This window comes from Neopelma chrysocephalum, unplaced genomic scaffold, assembly GCF_003984885.1.
Source record: "Neopelma chrysocephalum unplaced genomic scaffold, ASM398488v2 Primary Assembly neopelma1_42, whole genome shotgun sequence".
Lineage (NCBI taxonomy): Eukaryota > Metazoa > Chordata > Aves > Passeriformes > Pipridae > Neopelma > Neopelma chrysocephalum.
In genome coordinates this window covers 1,311,551-1,332,843 of record NW_020897700.1, presented here as the reverse complement: position 1 = coordinate 1,332,843, position 21,293 = coordinate 1,311,551, and the positions used below count along the sequence as shown (strand labels likewise).

General features: G+C 39.1%; 1 protein-coding gene across 5 annotated transcripts in view; it reads right to left on the bottom strand.

The window, feature by feature from the left end:
- Nucleotides 1-21,293, bottom strand: part of GABRB1 (gamma-aminobutyric acid type A receptor beta1 subunit) — a 129,158-nt gene that overhangs the window by 25,181 nt on the left and 82,684 nt on the right. For all 5 annotated transcript variants that reach the window (XR_003533154.1, XR_003533153.1, XR_003533152.1 and 2 more), the window contains one exon: nt 4,846-4,928. Coding sequence is in view for 2 of the 5 variants with exons in the window: in XM_027676317.1 (XP_027532118.1) it covers nt 4,846-4,928 (83 nt within the window). In the remaining 3 variants the exon portion in view is untranslated. The remainder of the gene's footprint in view (nt 1-4,845; nt 4,929-21,293) is intronic.

Genomic DNA, 21,293 nt, shown 5'->3' with positions numbered 1-21,293 from the left:
TGCACTGCTGCAGAGCTACAGAGTTGTTGTGGATGCACTGGGGAGCACCTAGATTTTGGAAAGGAAATTGTGTCTCCAGCTTGCTTGTGATGCCTTAAACCCCAATGGTTTTCTTATTTTTCTACCTTATGAGTTTTATAGGTAATAGAAGTAGATTTTAGAAACACTCCTTTCTCCCTCCTCCCCGTAGTACCCCTTAGTTTATACATTCCTTAAGCCTCTTACCCCATCCCATACTCCCCATATCAACCCTCTTCCCATATCCAGTAGAAAATGTTTAGTCTCTTAGTCAAGGCAAGCCTGTCTTGTTTGAGAACGCTTGTATCTTGGCCTAAACCTCAGGACAGAGTCAAGGAACTGGGTGACCCTTCTCTCTGTACCCCGAAGATGATGAAGGATGATGAAGAGGGGGTCCCAAAAAGCCCCCCGACCCAATTCCAGGAGGTGGGCCAGGGGGTGGACCGGAGCAAAAGTTATGTGGTGGACACACTGGGGATTGGCCAGATATTGTTATAAATGTAACATCTCAGGCACAGCCTGGGGCGTGCGTCGTTTACCATCTCTTGCCTTGGCACTATTAAATCCTTTCCTTATCTCACCCCAACTAACAGCTCCTAGATTTTTTTCTAAGCACCAGAGAGCAGGCATCACTTGTTTCAGAGGTAGGGAAGCACCCTGGGACAGAAAAATTACTCGCTCAGAAGCCACCTGCCTGCCATCCTTTAGGAACGAAGGAAATCCTGCAACTCTCGCAGTACAACAATACTGCTCTGGAAGCTGGTGCCACATGGGTTAAACCATAAAACTGTACACAGTATAAAAATGAACAAAACTACTTTCCAGTGCTTTGAAAATGGTTTGTCAGTGCCCATACTGCACAGGATCTGTCTAGTGGAGAGAAATGCTGCTTGCCATTACACAGGCTGTTCCAGAAATGCTTAGTGATTACAGCACCACCTTCCCTGGCCCTTTTATTTAAGGAACAGTTCTGCCCTGGGGTTTATTTAATTCCTATCTCTCCAAAAATTGAGGTGGATGAGCCTTTCTACCAAAGGGATATTTTTTTTAATCAAAAAAATGTTAACAGTTTCATGTTCATCCTGGCTCTGTGAATATTTGTATACTGGCACAACAGAAAGCTTAATAGCTGAAGGGTGATGCAGGAGCTGGAAGGAGAGCTTAAGGGTGAGATTCTTATAAACCAGTTCTGTCATGAAAGGAAACACCACATGCCTAATACATGTGGCATGAGCAGAGAAGCAGTGTCATGGTTATCACCTCTTTAATCACCCTCTCCATTCTGCCTCCTTGTAACTTTCAAGTGGATTAGCGGGGTAACGCTAAGTACAGAGTGTGCAGGACAACTGGCTTACTTGTACTCAAATGCCTAAGGAAGAAGCAGTCAGCCTGCCCTTCAGAACTCTATTCTTCCAAGTATGATCAATAATTTTCAAGAGTTTTAGAGGTGCAGAGGAGAAGAGCTGCGGTGCAATAGAAGTTGTATTTTAGGTGGAGAATTGTCAAAGATGCCAATGCCCCTGATGCATGTGGTACCTGTGGGCTTTCAGTAGGAGGTAAGCATGTCTGTGCTTTTGTCATTCAGTTGATAGTAGAACTGACCTAAGTACTCATGAGAAATAATTCAGTCTCCATTTTTGACCTGTTGGCAATTTGTGATCAGTTCAACAAGTATTAACATATCAACATATGTATCTCTGGAGACATGAATTATTTATATGGGTGTTCAAAAGGTCAGAAAAGCAATTTTCTTTTGGGGATGTACAACTGGCCATGTGATTTACATGGTATTCTCTCATCCCTGATTGTGTTAGCATTATAATTGCTTATTCCGTCTGATCCTAATTTTGATTCTTGATGAGGTCTCACTGACAGTAATTTTCACTCAACATTTATCCCTAAAAAGGTTCACTTACATGAAAGCTTGTGAATAAAGAGGTATAAACCAGTCAAGTATCCATCCGATTTGTTATTTGGGCTGCTGGCTGATAAATGCTTAGGTACTTTGGTCAGTTTCAGTCATGATTGAGACGGAGACTTCAAATCAGCTACCTCCCAGCAAATAATACAGGTATGAATTCAGTATGAAGGCAACGCCAGTATCATCACCCATTTTGATTGCTGTGGTACAACATATATCCATTTCCTCTGCTGATCAGGTAGAAAAGCTACTGAGGAGATGTGTTATGCACTTTATTTTGAAACACAATGTATGACTCATTCCCCAAATATATCCACTGCATGCCTTAATGGTTTTAAGCCAGAAGATGAGCTAAGCAGCAGCAAACAACATCAAGAAAACTGGTTTGTGCCAAAAAATGCAGGGGACTGTGAAGTCCAAGGATGGGATGACAACCATGTATCCTAACAAGCAACTTCTTAGGTCCCGTAAATTGGTGCATTATGACACTCAGACAGAGTTTTGAACTATCAGAAAGTGACTGGGGAGATCAGTAGGGTGATGGGCAGCACTGGAAAAGGAAGCTACAGTTGCCTACTGCCTCTGCTATATATGGCTATATATATGGCTATATATGTGTTCATACACAGGGGTGTGGGTTTGTGGTGCTCTAGTCAGCTCAGGGCAATAGAGATATGGGCAGATGAAAGCAGATGTACAGGGAAGATTAATGTATGTTGGTCCAACGCAAATATTCATCACATGAACACCAACTTGGCCCAGCTTGCCATGGTATTGTGTCTGTTGAGGGGGTTTAATATGGTGCACAACCATTATGTCCTTCCAGACACTTTCTTGAATGACTTGAATGGTGAACAAAGAATAAGCTACTGTGGAGACTCTGCACTGCAGCTGTTGAGGTGTTTCATGGGGAACCATGACAAAACTGTCTCCCTGCTTCTCTTTCTGAGATGTCAGCATGCAATGCCAAAACACTAGGATCTTAAAAACAACCCAAACCAAAACAAAATACCCCACCATTTTTAGATCTCTAAAGGAGTAAATGAGCAGGTAGTGTTCAGACAAGGCATTCAAGTAAAAATAATTATCATTAAACTGACTGTGGATGTTTACTTGATTAAAATCTTTTGCTGGTGGAATAAAAGGTTTGTTGTTTTTAACCTGACAGAAAATTTATAAAATTACTGTAAAGAGACTTTCCAGGAAAAGGAGGAAAAGCAAATAATTCTTGGGAGACCATTTTGAGTTTCTTACAAAACAACATAAAATCTAAATTAAAAGCTGCCCTTCCACTGACTTATATTAAGGTTGATATTGATTATGCACTTACAAAGAAATAAAATACTTCAGTATGGAAAGTAATTTTGAAGGTATTTGGCCATTTCAATGCCTTAAATAAGGCATTTTTTCTGGCGGCATTAAGTAGAAATCATAAATTGCTATAAACATTGGGCCAAGAGCTCCTCTTTTGCTGGGCTTTTGTGAGCCTATGAGTGCTCTAGACTGACTGTATGTTTTTTTTTCAGTGCCTGACAACTGCCACCTCAGATATGTTGAGATATATTACATTTATATATATACAATTGATTAAAACCTCTGCAGTTCCGAATAAACTGAAATCTTTCCCAACATTTTCTAAGGCTCAAAAGTTACCTTGTCCTCTTTGGTTTAGAATTTTTTATTTGTGCTACAATACTACTAAACATTTTATATGAGATTATTCCATTGTTTTGACGCTGTGAAAATGTTTTAATTTGTCAGATCTATGCAACTGAAGAGTAATAGAATTCTTTTCAAAATTGAGGCTGCGAGGTTCTGAGGACGTCAACCTCTTTTCAGTCCACAGAAAAATCTTATATCATGAATTTCTGCAGAATGAAAACTGTATTTACTGGACTGCTCAGAGATTTTATTTCCTTGTGATGTGCTACAAACAACAAAAATATTGCTTTTGTTAATGACATAAGAACTAGGAAATTATTTTCGTTACTCATGGATCAGCTTTTTTCTCTGTTTATTTAAAACTTCAAACTAGCCATCAAATGCGAAAATTGTTCTTTCTCTGCAGTAAACTTAAACAAAAATGCTGTACTTGGGGAAATCTGTTAATCCTTTCTAGAACCTCATACTTTAGAGGGAAGTATTATTACAAAAAAAAAAAGATTGCTTGACTCAGAACAGCAGTTGCAATGTGAAAATTGGAAATTCTATGACAACTGCAGCATTATTTTGCCTTGGACTTTAAGTAGTCTCAATCAGTTTGTTTAGACAGGCTCCTCTGTGGTCAGTGGCAGCAGCTGGTCTGACCAACAACAGAATAAAGATTCTTTTCAAAAACCTTTAGCAGGCATTTCTCTAAAAGCTACTATCATAAAGGATATAGAGACTATATTAATAACAAAAATTTGTAAGTGCACACCTTGTTCCTGTGCTCATGGAAGACAATGACAAACCTCTCGTTAACCTTGGTCCCGAAGGATCAAGTTGTTTCCTCTTATAACCTCCAAGTGATCTGGTGAAAGCAATTGATCAAGCCCGCCACCACCATGTGGGACAGATGTTAGACTTATGTTAGAGATGAATGCACCAAGGTGAAGTAATTAGTTCAGGTTCTGCAGTGATTATGCACTGAAGATGGACAGTACTCAGTTGCTGTCCTCTGAGCTAATCACCAAGAAATAAACTCTTCACTTGCTCGACAAGAGATTTTGAAAGACATCTTACAAGCTTGGATCAACCAATATTGTGAATGAAACATATTTTGGCTTATGTATATTGGGTATGTTCAGTGTGCAAGCTCACTGGACACACAGTGTTTGAACAACTTGCTCCTGTTTTGCATAACCTGTCAATGTCTTTCAGTCCTCAGCTGTCATTTGGCCAACCCTCTCCCTCCAGTAACTTACAACTTTCAATTTCTAGTGTGCAGTTTTGTTCATCCAGAGGATATCTGCGTAGGTCCATCATGCAAGCAGCTGTTGTTGTGATCCTGTAAGAGGAGGGTGAAAAAAATAATGAGACTTGAAACCACATTTTACTTATTTGAGATAGCAAGATTTTCTATAGTGGCTTTTCTCTTTGTTTAAATGTAGAATGGTTCTGCACATGGATTCCCGGCATACAGGCTTCTTAGAGCTTGTAAAGCATGAGTAAATAATTTATATGGCACAATATACTGATTAATTTATAAAGCATCAGAGCATATGCTAAATATTGTAGAACAGGATTTTGACTGAAAACCTTATGTGCAAAAGTGCTTTGAAGAACATTCAGCGATATTTCTACTTGGGCATCTTATTTTTAATGTTCTTAATTCAGATACCTTCAAATTGTTTTGTGAATTTTTTATTTATAACTCGTACTACTGACAGCTTTCTTTTTTCATTTTATTATCACTTACTGTTGTTTTAATTTTGTCTGATCGGTATGTGCACTTTCATCCATGTGGTGGAAATACTGGTAATACCTTATTCATTATCTTTATGGTTTCATGATCAGTTTATCATTAACTATGACAATTGAACATCACCTCTTAATAATGGCATGAGGCAATCAAATGCTTGTGAAATATAACATCGTATGGTGGCTACTTCATGAATGTTGAGAGTAACCGTGATTGCAGGCTGGATATTTCAGATCCTTGCTCCTTCTAGAGGGCATGTGAGTTGATATGTGGTCTCTAAAGGTATTCTCCATAGCCTAAGACTTTTTGCAAAGCAATTCCTCTCCCTTTGTTATACCATAAATCACAGAGCATCTGAGCAAATACTTACTGATAAGCCTGTGACATGTGGGAGGAAGGTTAAGAGATTTCATGAGGATAGGGGTCAAATTTTAGCTTTCTTAAAGGTCCCTTTAAGAAAGACAATCATATTAGTGTTTTCAAACTCACAACAGTTTTTTACCTCTTTTTTTTTCCTTTTTTTTGGTGATAGATGTGTTCTTAAATGCTTACAAAACTTTCGAAGCTGTGAATGGTCAAACTTGATTTGTAATTTTATTGGTCTCTCTCTCCCCTCCTCTCTCCAACGATTTCTACCAGAGAAAGGCAGATAACCTCTTTTCTTCATGTGGATTTGATCCTGTTGTTCCAGTTCCATGTTAATTAATACCACAGGAACACATCTTGAGATTTTACTTTTGATGTGCTGAAAGTCAGGGACACTTACATGATGTATTGGGGTGATAATCCTTGCTGTCACCAACTGCTTTATTACTGTGACATGCTTCAAAATATACTAAGTCTACAAAATTCATCTGTCATATCTAAGTATAAGGACTAGAAATGGCTGTAATGAGAACCCGTCCATGAAACCATTCTGGAATGCTGTGTGAAGTGCCATGAAAATGGTATATTTATACTTTTTCTCAGGCTGATTTTTGTCACATTAAATTGAAATGCATGTGTCTTAACAGGTTTTGCATTTGTCATAAAAAAGGTCAAGGGCTTCAGCTGCAGTAGGACCTCATTTAGATTAGCCATGTACCAACTACACCTTACTGACAGGCATTGAGAAGACATGCAGCACTAATTTGTCAGATGCCTGCTTAATAATGCTTAAGATCATACGTAACAATATACTAACATTAGTCACAGTTAAATGCTTTTTTAATGAAGGTTTCATAGGGCAATATTTTGTTCCCAATTAATTAATTGGCTTCTATGGTAATTTAGTTCACCTATATCAACCAGATTTTTTTATGTACAGAAATAGAAGTTGACATAGTGTTTTCTAAACCACTGCAGAGGTGCAACAGACCCCTGTCTCATCCTCAGACTGCTCTATGATTTCAGGAACTCCTGTTAGCCTTTGGCTTTTGAGTAACGAGTTGAGTGGTGAAGTGTACCTTGACTGTGCCAGAAACTCTTGCTTGGCTAAGGTGAGGGTGGCACTACCTGTACAAGGGACTTCTGTTGCCTGACCAAGAAGGGGAATGAGAGATAATCATCCATCTCCTGACAGCCTTGGAACCTTATTTATCTGAACTGTAGCCCCAGTGAACCAGTACCATTGTTACTGAACTTTTTAAAAACTCCAGTAATTACCAGCTTGGATTACAGCCAGGATGGAAACCAACAAACATTTTGTGACCCTATAAGCAGCTGGTTTAAGTGAGGCCCTTTGAGCTCTTCTGGAGTGCAGCGGGATGCAGTAGCATCTCTCTCTGAGAAGGCAGCCCTTCAGAGCTCACCAACTCTCAAATTTGCAATACTGGCAGAACTGTCACTGAAAACTGATGGTGGGACTTGGTCTGACCCCCCCACCCACACTCAACTCAAGGTTCAAGTCTCACCCATTGAGAAATGACAAGGCATTTGACCTTAGTATTTCACTGAACTTGAGGGGAATTTTTAACAGGTATACCTTGGTAAATTTATATATACACAGCTTTGTATCTGTATATGTTTGTGTGTGTGAATTAACTGAAATACACTATAGCAAGTCTAACATTAATGTTGCTTCTTGGATCTATAATTAAGTCACTGTGTTAACTGTAGTAAATTCTATTGAATCCTTTTACCAATGTTAAATTAGTCAATTATTAAGTGCAGCTAAAACCTTTAGACTAAACTATATGGTACTGAGATTGGACTTAGCCTCACCTAGGCTCTATCAGGAATTTAGAAAGCAAGGGGCCCCTCTCTGAACTTCGTGACCCAACAGGAGGATCTCCCTTATTTTTCTCCACCCTTACTCTTTTGCATCCCCCATTTCTAAGTAAACAATTCTAAATTGGTTCTAGTCAGATTTTCCTTTGTATGCTTCATCTATGTAGTAATAGAGTAAACCTTTCCATAGCACTTTGTGAAGTTGTACATTCATAAATTTATATAAAACCTGCTTTTAGTAATACATCTGACAGTGATTCTTTGAGTTACCTTAACCACTCATTTGACAACCACAGTGTTTAAGCTATTTCCTAATGGCCAGTGTATCTGTATGGCTGACTTCAGCAGTTTTTACATAAGCTACATAAGTAACAGCAATTAGCTATTTTTCATAACATCATAACATAACATCAATGCAAATTAATAGTGTAGTAGTAAATAATGCAATTGTTCATACCTGGAATTTAAATACTCTACATAGTTTTTCCCCCAGACATGAATTCTGACAACTGTATTGTCTTCTCACTATTTGTGCAGTTTTTGGTGCACTGCATTGTTTGGTGTTTCTGATCTCTAATATAATCCAAGAACAAAAGTTAATGTATGCGTTACTAAGACATAATAATAAATACACTGTACTGCTAATTGCAGGTGGGGTCTGGAAGTAAATGCTTGGATTATGGAGAAGAAAGTTAATAAACACCTGGTATTTGTTTCTGGCAGCAGTAAGTGATCCAAATCTGCCTGGCCTGTCTATCGGTAATTTCTCATCCTTCATCCTGGTTAATCACTCCTTGTGATACTACAAGGAAAGGTAAAACAAAGCACTTCATGTATGCTCTCTGCCTCCCTCAGGTATGTTTTGCATTCCGTATAGGACCTGTGAGGCAGCCTCTGTGCTTTAGAGCTATTCTTCATACTTTGGGGAAGGTGGGGAGCAGCTTTCCCCTCATGACTCTTGCAACCCCTTAGCAGCAGTGCTGAATGCTACTGTGGCAATAGCAAGCAGCTGCTTCCATGGCCAGTCTTCGTGAACGAAGATCTGGGGAAAGGTCTGTTACCTTTCCAGCCTGCGCAATGGATTTTTTAGGTGAGACACAGCCTGCGCTGAACTGAGCCCACCCTTTAATCCTAAGGTTCATCTGCCGGGGCCAAGCAAGCTTGGACAATGGCAGTGAGGTCCTCAGGACGTAGGTTTTGTTTAGAGTGACCTTCTCATAGATGGATGGCCTCACAGGGCTAACGGGTTCCATCTGCCTGGGAGACCGAGGAATCGAGGGAGTTAAAGGGCTTTTGCTGAAGTTTGCAGAGACAAGGGCTGCACAACCTGAGACAGGAAAGACAGTGGCAGGTAGTGGAGGGTGTCTGTCAAGAAGCTTGAAACTTGTGGCTTCCAGCATCAGGAGAAAGGATCATGCTTCACTTGTATACCCACAGCTTTGGAAGTGGTGTAGTGCCCTGGACAGGGGGGTGATAAGGATTTGTCAGAGCCGGCTGAGCCTGAGCTACACAGCCATATGAATGGGAAAAGGCCAGTGGGAGCTGCTGGAGGCTACTCCCTGAAGGGAGGACACAATGTTGTCCCTCCTAAAGCTGGAGGTGCTTAAACTTTATTGGGAATCTTAGGCTTCCTTGAAACTAGCTACTTGTAATTGCAGTAGGAGTCTTCACGATCCAGCAACATTCATTACCTGTAATTCATAAATCTACCTTTCAAGCATTTTTTTTCTCCCTCATGATAGAGCTCAGCTGTATAAAATCGTTAATGGCATTATGCTCTGGATAATCGCAAAACTTGTTCAAGGAGATAAATTAAACCCAGATGCAATCATAGTAATTGTCTTGATGAAAAAAAATAAAATCTTTTATTATACATACAGTAAAATCCCAGACCTGTTAGTGGTTGTAATCTCTCAGAGGAGAGGGTAACTGATGGCTTTCACATCAGTTAAAAATAAAGACATTCAAATGCAGAATCCAGGAGTGTAATGGCAGGAAGGGGAAGGCAATACTCTGAAGATAGGGCAAAACTGCAGTGAATCTGTGTTCAAGAGGATTAGACCTGAAAGTCCCTCACACAAGCAGTTTGTGGCAATGGCTGAATATCATGAGCCTCTGTAAATGTTTAGGTGGAGGATTAATCCTACATTTGAAGCAGAACTATTTATATTTCAAAGTAGGATATGTTTCTTCCAGGCTTTCCATTCTTAAAATATGTTTTAAATTCTGGTGTTGGGGCTAATGTATTTTGTTTGTACAGTGACTTTGACCATACCATTCTTATGTTCTTTAGATTCATTTGGATACAAATGAAAAACAATGGGATTATGCAAAGAAGGAAAGCAGTTAGGTAGAGATATATGATTACACTACTTAATTTCATTCATGTCAGTACTCAGACATTCTGGGGTGGAATGAAATCTGAACTGCCAACAGACAAGAAAAATAGCATTTGCATAAAAGCAAAATTAACTGATTTTTTTTTTAAATTGTGGCTTGTGGTTCAAGTTATTTGATCCACTGCTTAGCTTTGATGCCTTACTCTCTGAATATCATATTCTTACTGTAAAAGCAAGGGGTTTTTTGCTAGAAATAAAATTATATGAAAGAAAACACTGACATTCAGTATTTGCAAAACTGACTTCCTTAATAATAAATAATACTGTCAGAGATTTCCCTGCAGGACAACAGGTTTTGTAGGAACAAATGGTAAAGCTTAATATTCTAGGTTAAATCACTGATGAGCATTTAAAGTAAGTTCAGAATGAGTACAGGAAGTGGATTTATGGTTTAGTACTTGGAGCATTTCCTCAAAATGCTGCCAAAAAGCTGATTCTCAATTCTTGGATAAGAAATAGAAGCAATATTTAAGAAAGCCATAACAACTAAATGTGGAGATGATCAGAGCTAAACAATGCAAATTCTGTTGTGAAATGTTTCCTTCATTTGGAGGACAGGTATCAAATTTTAATATGTTTATTCTTTTTCTGTCAGTCAACAGAGCATAAATTATAAATGTATATGAATTTATGAAGTGGGGTGGACTAATTTTTTTCCCTAAAAGCTAAATAAAATCTGCAAATCAAATAAAGAATAAACATGTTTCTCTTAGCTACTGCAGAGCTGGGTTTCTAGTATATGCTGGAAGTAGACTTTCATATCCCAGGTAAAACATTACTTTTATTAAATCAATGTAATTTAACTTCAGTGGTATCAGGGAACTTAATCCCCTGGCAACTGTTTGACATCAGAACCCAGACCCATATCCCTGGTGTAATTTGCCTAATTTTTCTGGAACCTAGAAGAATTTTGTTGTTTAAGATATAATGGGATGTCTTGTAGGGAAAGTCATTGATGGATTAGAGGAAGGCAGAAAAAAATGTACATTTAATCTGCAAATTTTTTTCTCTGTCCATGCCATGTATAAGGTTTACAGTTGTCATGCCTGCTGACATTGTAAATTTCCAACGACTCCCACTGGCCTGCAATGCTGTAACCTCCTCCTCCCCTGACGTCATGTTCCTTTCCTCCCAATCTACCTTTTAGTTGCCTACATTGAACTTTGAGTGAAACATGAGTAGCTCAGCAGTAAGGTTGGTAATCTCAGGTATCAAGGTCTTGAGCTAGTCTAGCCGCAGACAGAAAAGGACACATGGTGAAATTTTGCAATGTCTTTCAAGGGGTAAAACATTGCTTTTAAGACAAAAATAACTGTAGTGCTCAGCAAAAAAACCAAACCAAACAAAAACCAAAGAAAAAAAAAAACCAAACCAAACAACCTAACCCACAACAAAGTATTGAAAAAAAATCAGAAGATGAAGTAACTATAATAGTACCACTGACTAGTCCTGTAGCATAGTAACAGACAGGGATTCGTCTATTCAATTTGTTTATCCCTGCGTACCTAGTAACATCCCTGAGAGTCAATAGGCTTGTCAAATGTAGAGAAGGAATAGTTGGTTTTCTCAGAGATATAAATACAAGTGTCTGTTTCCAAGCAAAAGACAGGCATGAGAAGGTAATCTACAGGATGTCAAATCAATGAACTGCATGGCTTGTAAAAAAAACTGCCCAACCTAATGAAAATATGGCTGTCCCTACAGCTCTTTCCATTAATGTATTTGCCTCCCAAAAAGCTACTGAGTTGCCTGCTTGGGCTGCCATGTTGTCCTATAGCTCCCCTGAGACACTCCTTATCCCATTCCTATTTCCCCCGGTCATATCAATTTAACATCTGCCAAGCCAAATAAGGCAGAACTTGCCTGAGTTGACTGTTGTTCTTGTTAGATTGGTTTAACATTGTTCATTGGCTGGGCTCACTGCTGGGCCCTAAAGATGGTTAATGGCACCATGTCTGAAGAGAGTATGATGAAGGACTGAGAAGGCAGTACTCCCCTTTTGTCAAGGTGATGAGTTTTGTCAAGTTACTCCCATGTCAGTGTTATGCACCACTGAATCGCCACAGTCAGCTCATTGATGGTAAGCTGCTTGACCTTTATCTCAGAGGGAAGTCCTGGAAGAGCCAAAATGCTATTCTTAAAGAATGTTTCCTGTCTATCTCAGCAGCAGAGCCTAATCCTGTGTTGTACATTTAGTATGTCTTAGGCAGGGGAAAGCCACTGAGTTAATGCACAATGTGACATTCATCTGAGAGAGAAAGAATGGCTAGTGAGTGGGTCTTTATATGTCCAAATAGTTACTGGTCTGATGCAGGAGATGTTGACTGGAGTAAGAATATGGCTCGTCTTGCTGTTGTGGTCACTTAAGTTTGATTCAATCAGTATTTTTTAACATAATCCAGGCACTAGTTTATTACATCGGTTTTGTGCCAACAAGTCTTTTTCACTTCCTAAAAACCACGAGTTCTCTTTGAGGATACCTGGTAGCTTGGTAAGGAGAAGGTGAAGCAAGAAATCAGAAATCATCTTGAGCCCTTCCCAAGACATCTGCCCTTAGTTCTGGGGATAAGATAATGGGCTAGATGGACCTTTGGTCTGACCTTTGACCATAATTTTTGATGTTCTGACCTTTGACTAAGTCAACAACTTAAGTAGAGGCCTATCCCTCACCATTTTGTGGTCCATGGCAGGTAATCTTTACTTCCCCAAATCCTTCTTTTCAGAGTCTGACTCACCTAGCACATTTATATATATAGCCTGCATATGCAATGAATGAGTTTGGGGTAGATCTTTCTCAGGGAAACAAGGTCTAATTTCCTTCACAGGATCTAACAGACTGTAGAAGATGGGTGAAAATAGTCCAGTCTTCTACAGGAACTACAGGTACAAAACAAGATTGATTAAAAAAGAGGAACATGTATCCATGATATTTCATTCCTGTATGCCCAGGAAACATTTTCTATTTCCAAATATTTGATCCAGTCTCTTGCACCTGTGCACAAGTTATAGCAATGCTCTGTCTTTAGAGCTCTAATTATATGAGTAGTCCTGCTGAGTTACCTACTCCTGTGACCTGAAATTCAGGAGATTGTGGGATCCACAGGCTAAAGCAAGTAGAAGTGGGTGAAGTGCATAGTAACCTTTATAGTGCATATGGCAATATATATTTTTAAAAGCCTGAATCATGAGATCATGTAGACAGGGAGGTGAGATGTGGACATTGTCACAAAATATCTGAAAAAAATTCAGAACTCCTTAATTCTTTTTTAGATATACCCAGTGACAAGATGCGCAAAATTAAAAAGGAGAGTTCTTGGACTTGTACACTGTCAAAACTGAGTCACTGGTATTTTGTGAGTTGGAGCAGGTGTAAATAACTAATGCATGCTTCAAGGCAGAGGAGCTGCAGGGCTGTATCCTTATCTCTGGCAATTCCAGACATTCAGGATGAGCAAACTATGAGACTACAGCATGAGAATCAGCTCTGTGCTACCATCTATTAAAATGTAAATACTGTTATGCTAGACTGAACTGACTGTGAATTTGAAACCTGTTATCCATTTGCTGTTTATTCTTTTTCTCCCCTCTTACAGATTGTATTTACCTCCTTTGCTGTTTTTGTTTGTTTGTTTTTGTTTTATTTGGTTGTTTTTTTAATGATGAGGCATTATTTGCTGGAGAAGGTCACTGCTGATCTTCCTTTAGGCATTCCAAGTTCAGAAGTTCCTTGAAGCACTTTGAAGCTTATGGGTTTTCTAATGAGGGCTTGCAGTTGTAGTGCCTTGCAATAATGGTGTGATCTACAGGACAGTGCTGCCCAAGAACTGTCTGCAGCAAGTGATGTCTTTAAGCAGAATCACTGTCCCTTCCTTTGATATCTGTTGTAAATGTAAGCTGATTGTATCATTCTCACCTTTGATTCCTCTTTTGAATGCAAATAGATGTTATCAAGTGTGTTAAGCATGTATTAATGCTTATGGAAAGCTTTTGTATTTTATGTTCTGCTTAGCAATTTCTTAAAAAGATCAGAGCTGCAGATCACTGGTTTTTTTTTAATATTTTTTTCACAGAGAACATTGACTTCTACAGTCAGTGCCAAGTAGGAGTGTCTCAAAGGTTAGATAATTTTCAACTTAAGTGCTGTAGGTATGAAAATATATTGGGGAGGGGGATATCACATTTTAGTTTTCTTGGACAAGGGCGGAGTCATCCACATAAAGCAGCCCCCGGACAAGATGATTTAAGGTCTTGGTGTGGGCCTTCAGTCACCTTGGGTTGAAAAGGCTTCCATCAGTACGGTATCGAATGTAGACACCGTCCTGATCATCGAGGTCTACCGTGGCCCTTTGGAGCATCATACTGAAAAAGACTGTGAATAGGGTTAGTGTGAGAACGCAGCCTTGTTTCACACCATTCTTTATTAGAAAGGGCTCAGAAAGTGTGTTGCCATATCTGACTTGGCCATGTTGATCCTCATGGAGTGAGATGATCATTTTAAGGAACTTGTGAGGAAAACCTAAGCGTTCCAAAATCTGCCATAGACCTTTTCTGCTCACAGTATCAAAAGCCTTGGTGAGGTTGACAAAGGTTACATAGAGACCTTTGTTTTGTTCCCTACACTTCTCTCGCCCACACAGAAACAGCTCTGCAGTGTTTAACATTCTGCTTTGCAGACGCTGCTGAGCTCTTTGGGCTGGAAGTCAGTTTAAAGAAGACAGAAGTTCTCTATCAACCTGCACCTCAGGAAGTCTTCCATCATCCCCATATCACCATTGGCAAATCAGTGCTCAAATCAGTCCAGCAGTTTAATTACCTAGGCAGCTTCATCTCCTCGGACGGTAAGATTGATGGAGAGATAGACAACAGGTTAGCAAAGGCATATAGTGCCTTCGGAAAGCTCCATAAAAGAGTTTGGTGAAATAAACACCTGAAGAAAAGTACAAAGATCAGTGTTTACAGAACCATTGTGCTGTCCACTCTCTTATATGGATCTGAATCATGGGTCATCTACCACCACCACCTGCGACTCCTAGAATGCTTCCATCAACGCTGCCTCCGTACAATCCTAAACATTCACTGGTCAGATTATGTGACGAACACGTCTGTTCTAGAACAAGCAGCAGTCACAAGTATTGAGGCCATGTTGCTGAGAACACAGTTGCGTTGGGCAGGGCACGTCTCCAGGATGAAGGACCACCGCCTCCCTAAGATCTTGCTTTATGGTGAACTTGCCACCATCTGCTGCATGAAAGGAGCCCCAAAGAGAAGATACAAGGAGTCCCTGAAACAACATCTCAGTCTTGGCCACATTGATCAACATAACTGGTCTATTCTGGCCTCCAATCAGGAGGCCTGGAGACACACCATCTATAACGCTGCCGATGCTTTTGAGAAAGCACGCAGGTTCACTCTCGAGGAGAAAAGGCAATGCAGAAAGAATTGTGCCTTGCAGAATATACCATCTAAGCAGTCTTTCTGCTGTGCCTTTTGCAACCGGATGTGCCTGTCTTGTATTGGCCTTTTTAGCCACCACTGTGCTTGTACAAAACGTGGGTAAAGCCCTTCCCAAATCTTCGTTCGCGAAGCCTAGCCATGATTGTGATGTCTTGGAAGATTTACCTAGGCACTCAAAGTAATTGTCAGTAAATTAATCATCATTACTATACATAAAGGAATAAACTCTTGATGAATAGTCTGATTTTTTGCTGCTAGAACTCTTCTACAGAGAACAGTTACATAGTACTATCATAAAGTAGGGATGGGATGAGGAAATTGCTGGCTTCTGCCTCAAGAGGAGAGTCTGAAGGTCCAGGGCAGTGGTGGAAATAGGAGGCAGTGGGAAAGGGAGAGCTTAAACACGGAGATGAGGAGAGAGATGGTGGGAGAAAAGGTCTGCAAGAAAATATGTTGCTCTGACTAAAAAAGAAACTTCTAAAATCAAAACCTTAAGCCGGATACGTACGCCTTATAGATAATGTAAGACCTTATTTCTGTTCAATGCAGTGTATCAGAAATAATTCAGAGTAGAGTGAAGATGAATGCCTTGCTTGTAAATATCAAGAAATATTAAAAAAAATCATTAAAATTTTAAAAGGTAACCTTTTAAATATTAGAAAAAAGCACTATCTTTGATTCTTATAAGCCAAATTTCAGGACAGTGAGAACTTTTACTGCACAGCTATAAACCCGGGAAAATAAATTTTATTATATATATCCCAAAAGGACTATAACCATACCAGGGCAAACAAGATGCTTCAATAAAAAGTGTCTTAGAGTTTGAGCTGAAATTTACTGCAAACAGTAATTTAGTCTGACAGTGCAAGGATGTTGCAAGATATAAAAAAAAAGAGAGTGAGCCAGATGGGAAGTGCTTAGCATAAAGGAAGGTCCAAGGGAGAAGTGAGATAACTGGTTTTCAATCCGGTTTTCATTAAAAAAAAAAGGTGATAAATCTGTAACTTTTTCCATCTCTCTATACAAACGTCCTAAAAGGGACTAAATGCAAGTAGGGTGACGTTACTACTGAAATTCCTCAGATGCAGGCAATATCCACAGACAAAACCATCCTGCTCAGGAGAGAATAGAGGTCCGCTAGATGGCAGCAGTGATGCTAGTGTAATTTAGTATCTTCACCTTTGGGGTTGTTCGGTTTTTTGCTTTTTATTCCAAAATAAAACCAAATTAGACACCAACATACGTATTGTGTGTGAAAGAAAGACATGCACATGTTCAGTTGTCCCCTCTTCTTTGGCAGAAGCAGAAATTAGGCAACACAGTAGCAGAAACTAGGCAACATCTTTCACACTCAGCCTGGTTTGGAAGGCTTCAGGATGTGCTTGGTCAAAACAAATGGTAAAAAACATGTTGTTTCAGGCACCAGACATACTTCCGTGTTTTTTTGTTTGTTCGGAGTTTTGTTTGGTGTTTTTGGTTTTTGTTTTTTTTTGAAACAGATGACTGACCAGGCTAAGCGTCTGTTTAAGATGTAAATTGCTAGGGTTTTGGCTGATGGTAGATGAGCCCTGCTTCTTTTTTTTAGCTATACAGAAGAGGAAATTGGTAACTAACTAACTGCTGAGAAATTTGACTTAAGATTTTAGGACTTCATGTTGAACATTGTTTGAAACTACAGTCCTTGTTCCTAGAAGAGTGCAACAGAGAGGGAAGGCAGCATTTTCTAAAGGGGTCCTGTGGAGAAAAGAAGGAAAGGTAAGAGGCAGAAGGATCCCTGATGCAAAAGAAAGAGGGCTTCCACTTGAATCTGTCGTTATTTATATGGCTATGCTTCTTTATGGTGAGCTCACCTATTAAATCCATTAATGACGTGTATCACCTAGGAAAGAACACAATAGCACCAGTAAATGGCTTCTTATGGTATGACATTGCACTGCTTTATGTTTTTAATTGACTGTAAGGCCTAATACTCATTAAAATAGGTTTTTACTGCTTATCTAAAATTATCAAGCCTTTACAAGCAATTCTTAATATAAATTATGATTGATATCTCAGTTTTTTTCTTAGGTCTTTGGTATTCATGGTTTCCCTATGTTCTCCCATCCTGTCCAGGCAATAAATATACCTCATTTGTTCCAGATAGGTAGTTCAATGTGAAAATTAATAATTCCAGTCAGTAAAGCTGGCAGAGTAATTATGTCTTGATACATATAATGTGAGAAAACTTGAGAGCATCTGAAGAAGCGGAGCTGCTGCAGTTAGTCTACCATGTGTGATGACTTTTGTTGGAGAACTGAAAGTGAAATGAAAACCTGCACTAGGACCTCAGTGAGAGGATTTTTGTTTCTGCCAAAATATTGACCCTGCTGGCAGTGTAAAGAATGAACAAAGAAACTAGATTGCCTTTTTGCACACCTCCTACTTGGGAGGGATGCCGATGTGATTTTTGTGTAGAACACTGACTGATGATCATGCCCTGTCAATGGATTGCTATTGGCAAACAAGATAAATCAGAGAAGAAATTAATGTTTTCATTGCATTTGTCCCAAGACTGATTCTGTGACAGGGAATCAGTTTAAAGAGTGCATTACTTCAAAGGATCATTGAAATAAACCTGGGACAGTGTGGTGTTTGTTATGCCAGTACAGCTTTTTTGTTGTTCTTACACCTTATTTTTCTCTGAATTTTACCGTTGAGTCAGTTAAAACATTATAGAAATAAAAATTGTACCCTGACATTCCTTTTAATTAGAAAACGAGTTGAGACGTAGTGGGAAGGGAAGGACCTTTGGGTTGTCATTCATACTACTGCAAGTACTGCCTCATGACGTTTCTTTCAGAACCTGATTAATGTGTCTTAAAATACTTGGGAGTAGTAGGGCAAACTACTAAACAGGAAGTTTTTGGGAACAATGTTTTTCTTATAGTTAACCCTCTAACTTGGCACCTGAATTGTCTTATGGATGGTGTGTACTCCTTTGCCTCTGGGACAATATTGTCCTGTGGCTTACACAGCACTTTTCCCTTCTCCTTTCTGGACAAGTATATCTCCTGTAAACGCCTCTTCTGCTGTGTGAAAAAATTCTCTGTCCTTGTTAGGCAGACATATGCCCTTTCCCAGGTTCAGCAGCACTACATGAATAGGTTATCATCCTCTAGTTTATTCCTTCTTCCATGGAAACTGAAGTCTATTACTGGCTACCAGCAGAGCTACTAAGGTGAAAACAACTTGAATAGTCTTTGTGAACATGTTTTTGTTGACTGGTAGTTAAATTGGGTAAGGTGGTAACTAGTTCATAGTGACTAAAATAGATTAGGAAGTGTTCAGCAAATCAACCTTTGTTAGCATCTATAAGAGAGCTGTAGTCTCTAGAAGAGAAATGGTCATGGTTAACTTGGAGGAGACTGGGAGAGACCTTAAACCACCACAATGTGGATTAGGAGATAACGTATCTATACATATGTGCACACTCTGTGTGCATGTTTTATATGAGCTTGTCCTTTTTATCCAGTTCTTCAGATGGGTTTGCATAAGATGGAGAAGAGAGTGAGCCCCAGAGAGTGAGTCCCTTAGTTGTACTTAGAGCATTCAGTGTCTCCTGGCTGCCAACACAGATGAGTCATAGGCAGATTTCATCTGAGCAGCTCAGAGCTTTGAAAAGAAAATTGTTGTTTGTGCCAATGAGATATTTTTATCTTAAAATGTCTGTTAACTAAACCAGTATTGATAACTTTGAATGGGTAGGGGGTGGATATTTTGTAACTGGATGTGTTGAGAGGGGAATATTTTCACTGTTTGCGTCTTTCAGTAGTGGTAGCTGTTTTACAAGGTGGGTAGCAGTTCTGTAGAAAGATTCGTGATTTGCAGAATATACCACCTAAGGAGTCTTTCTGCTGTGCCTTTTGCAACCGGATGTGCCTGTCTCGTATTGGCCTTTTTAGCCACCAGCACGCTTGTGACAAACGTGGGTAGAGCCCTCCTCAAATCTTCGTTCGCGAAGCCTAGCCATGAGCAGTTCTGTATACCAAAAATGTCTTATGAGGAAGAAAAAGGTACAAAAATTGTAAGCATTTCTAAAGTAGAATGTGTATATTTAATTGTTTAACTATACTTATATCTTAAGAGGTAAGAACAACTTGCTCCAATGTTGATGCTTTATACTATTTTATTTGGGTTTAGACTTTCTTTATATCAAAAATACAATTTCTCTTTTCTTTTACACAATGATACTTAGTGTGTTCTTATATTCACTGAATGCTGTGTGCACCAGCGATCCAGCAGACTGATGTGTAGCACCTTGAATGCACAACATCTGTCGCTTCATAAACAGAACATGCATACTTCTTATACACAGTATTATTTCGGTGATTAAATATATATTATTTGGGAATTAAATATATATTTCATAATATAAGGAAGGGTGCATGTTTATGCTTGTATAAATGCTTTCCCTGTGATATCTTGGAGGACTTTATTTTGCCTATTTGCTTTTTTTTTTGCCATTTTTTTTTTCAATTTCAAAACGTACATTGATTTTAAAAGCTTCATAGAAAGATTGTCTGGTCCTACTCCAGGCAATCCATTAGCCATTCTAATTTCTTCTTGACACAGAACATTTTTCAAATGGATGGAATACATGACAGCCAGAAAGGTGGACCTGTTGAAGTAGGAGAGTAAGAGGTCCAACTAAGTACTTAAAGTTCAGGTTGCCCAGTCCATGCCTCGTTATGCAGTACAGTCATACTTTTTGATACTTACCAACTTATAGGGCTGGCAGGTTTTAATATCTGAAATCCAAGAAGGGGTATGAATGAAATCTCTTGGTACTTCTTCACACATTACTTTTGATTGTAAAACTGCATTTAGAGTACTCTCATAGACAATGCTTGATTTTTCACTTAAATCGTGAAGGTTAGATATGTTCTGAATGGTGGTGCAAGCACATTCAGCAAGGTTGCGTGCACTTGTGGAAAGTGAGGAATTTGGATGTTATGTGAATGTGCAGGTGTAGTGGTTATTGGCTCTTTGAGCAGAGAGAATCAAAGCCTTGATGAAAGAAAAAAAAATGAGCAAGTTTTATGAACAAAAGCCATGAGCAGAATGAGGACAAGACTTGTTTTCCTCAGCTCCTTATATATCAGGACAGATATTTACATATTTTGAGAGTTTCCTGGCTTAGGTTTTCATGTTGACCTATCAGGCCTTCTTGTCACCTTTTTTCTTCTGCCTTGAGTAATCTCACAGCACCAAGCTTGTCTGAGTTCAAGAAGCATTTTGACAACTCTCAGGCACATGGTGTGATTCTTGGCACTGTCCTGTGCAGGGCCAGGAGTTGGACTTTGATGATCATTCTGGGTCCCTTTCAACTAAAAATATTCTATGCTTATGTGATCTTTAATATTCTGCAAGCTTGGACTCTGCAGACATTTGTTCTCTCCTAGCAACATAACTGCATTTGATTTCTACAATTAGTTGATGTATAATTCCTCACAGTCAGTATCTGTGCCCGTTTCTTCTATCTTTAGCTTTAAGAGCACAGTATGAGAGATCCTTTTTAATGCTACTGTGCCTTTATTTATACAATACTCATGAGGACAGAACAAGTAAAAATCTCCTTAGGTGACAGAGATGCTCTTTACCATAATGTTAAAATACTGAAATAAGATTGAAGCTCATACAAACAAACTTTTCTGCTCATGTCATCTGAGTCATTAAGGAGAATTTTCATATAAAATCAGGTTGTTTATGGTTTTTAATTCTTCATGTTAATTTGTCATAAGCTTTCTGTGTTGCATGGCTTCTTGAGCACCAAGAGGTGGTTGTGTAATTTTACTTTTTTTTTCTCCTAGGACAAGAGAGAAATACAGTAAGGCATTGCTGCTTGACTACT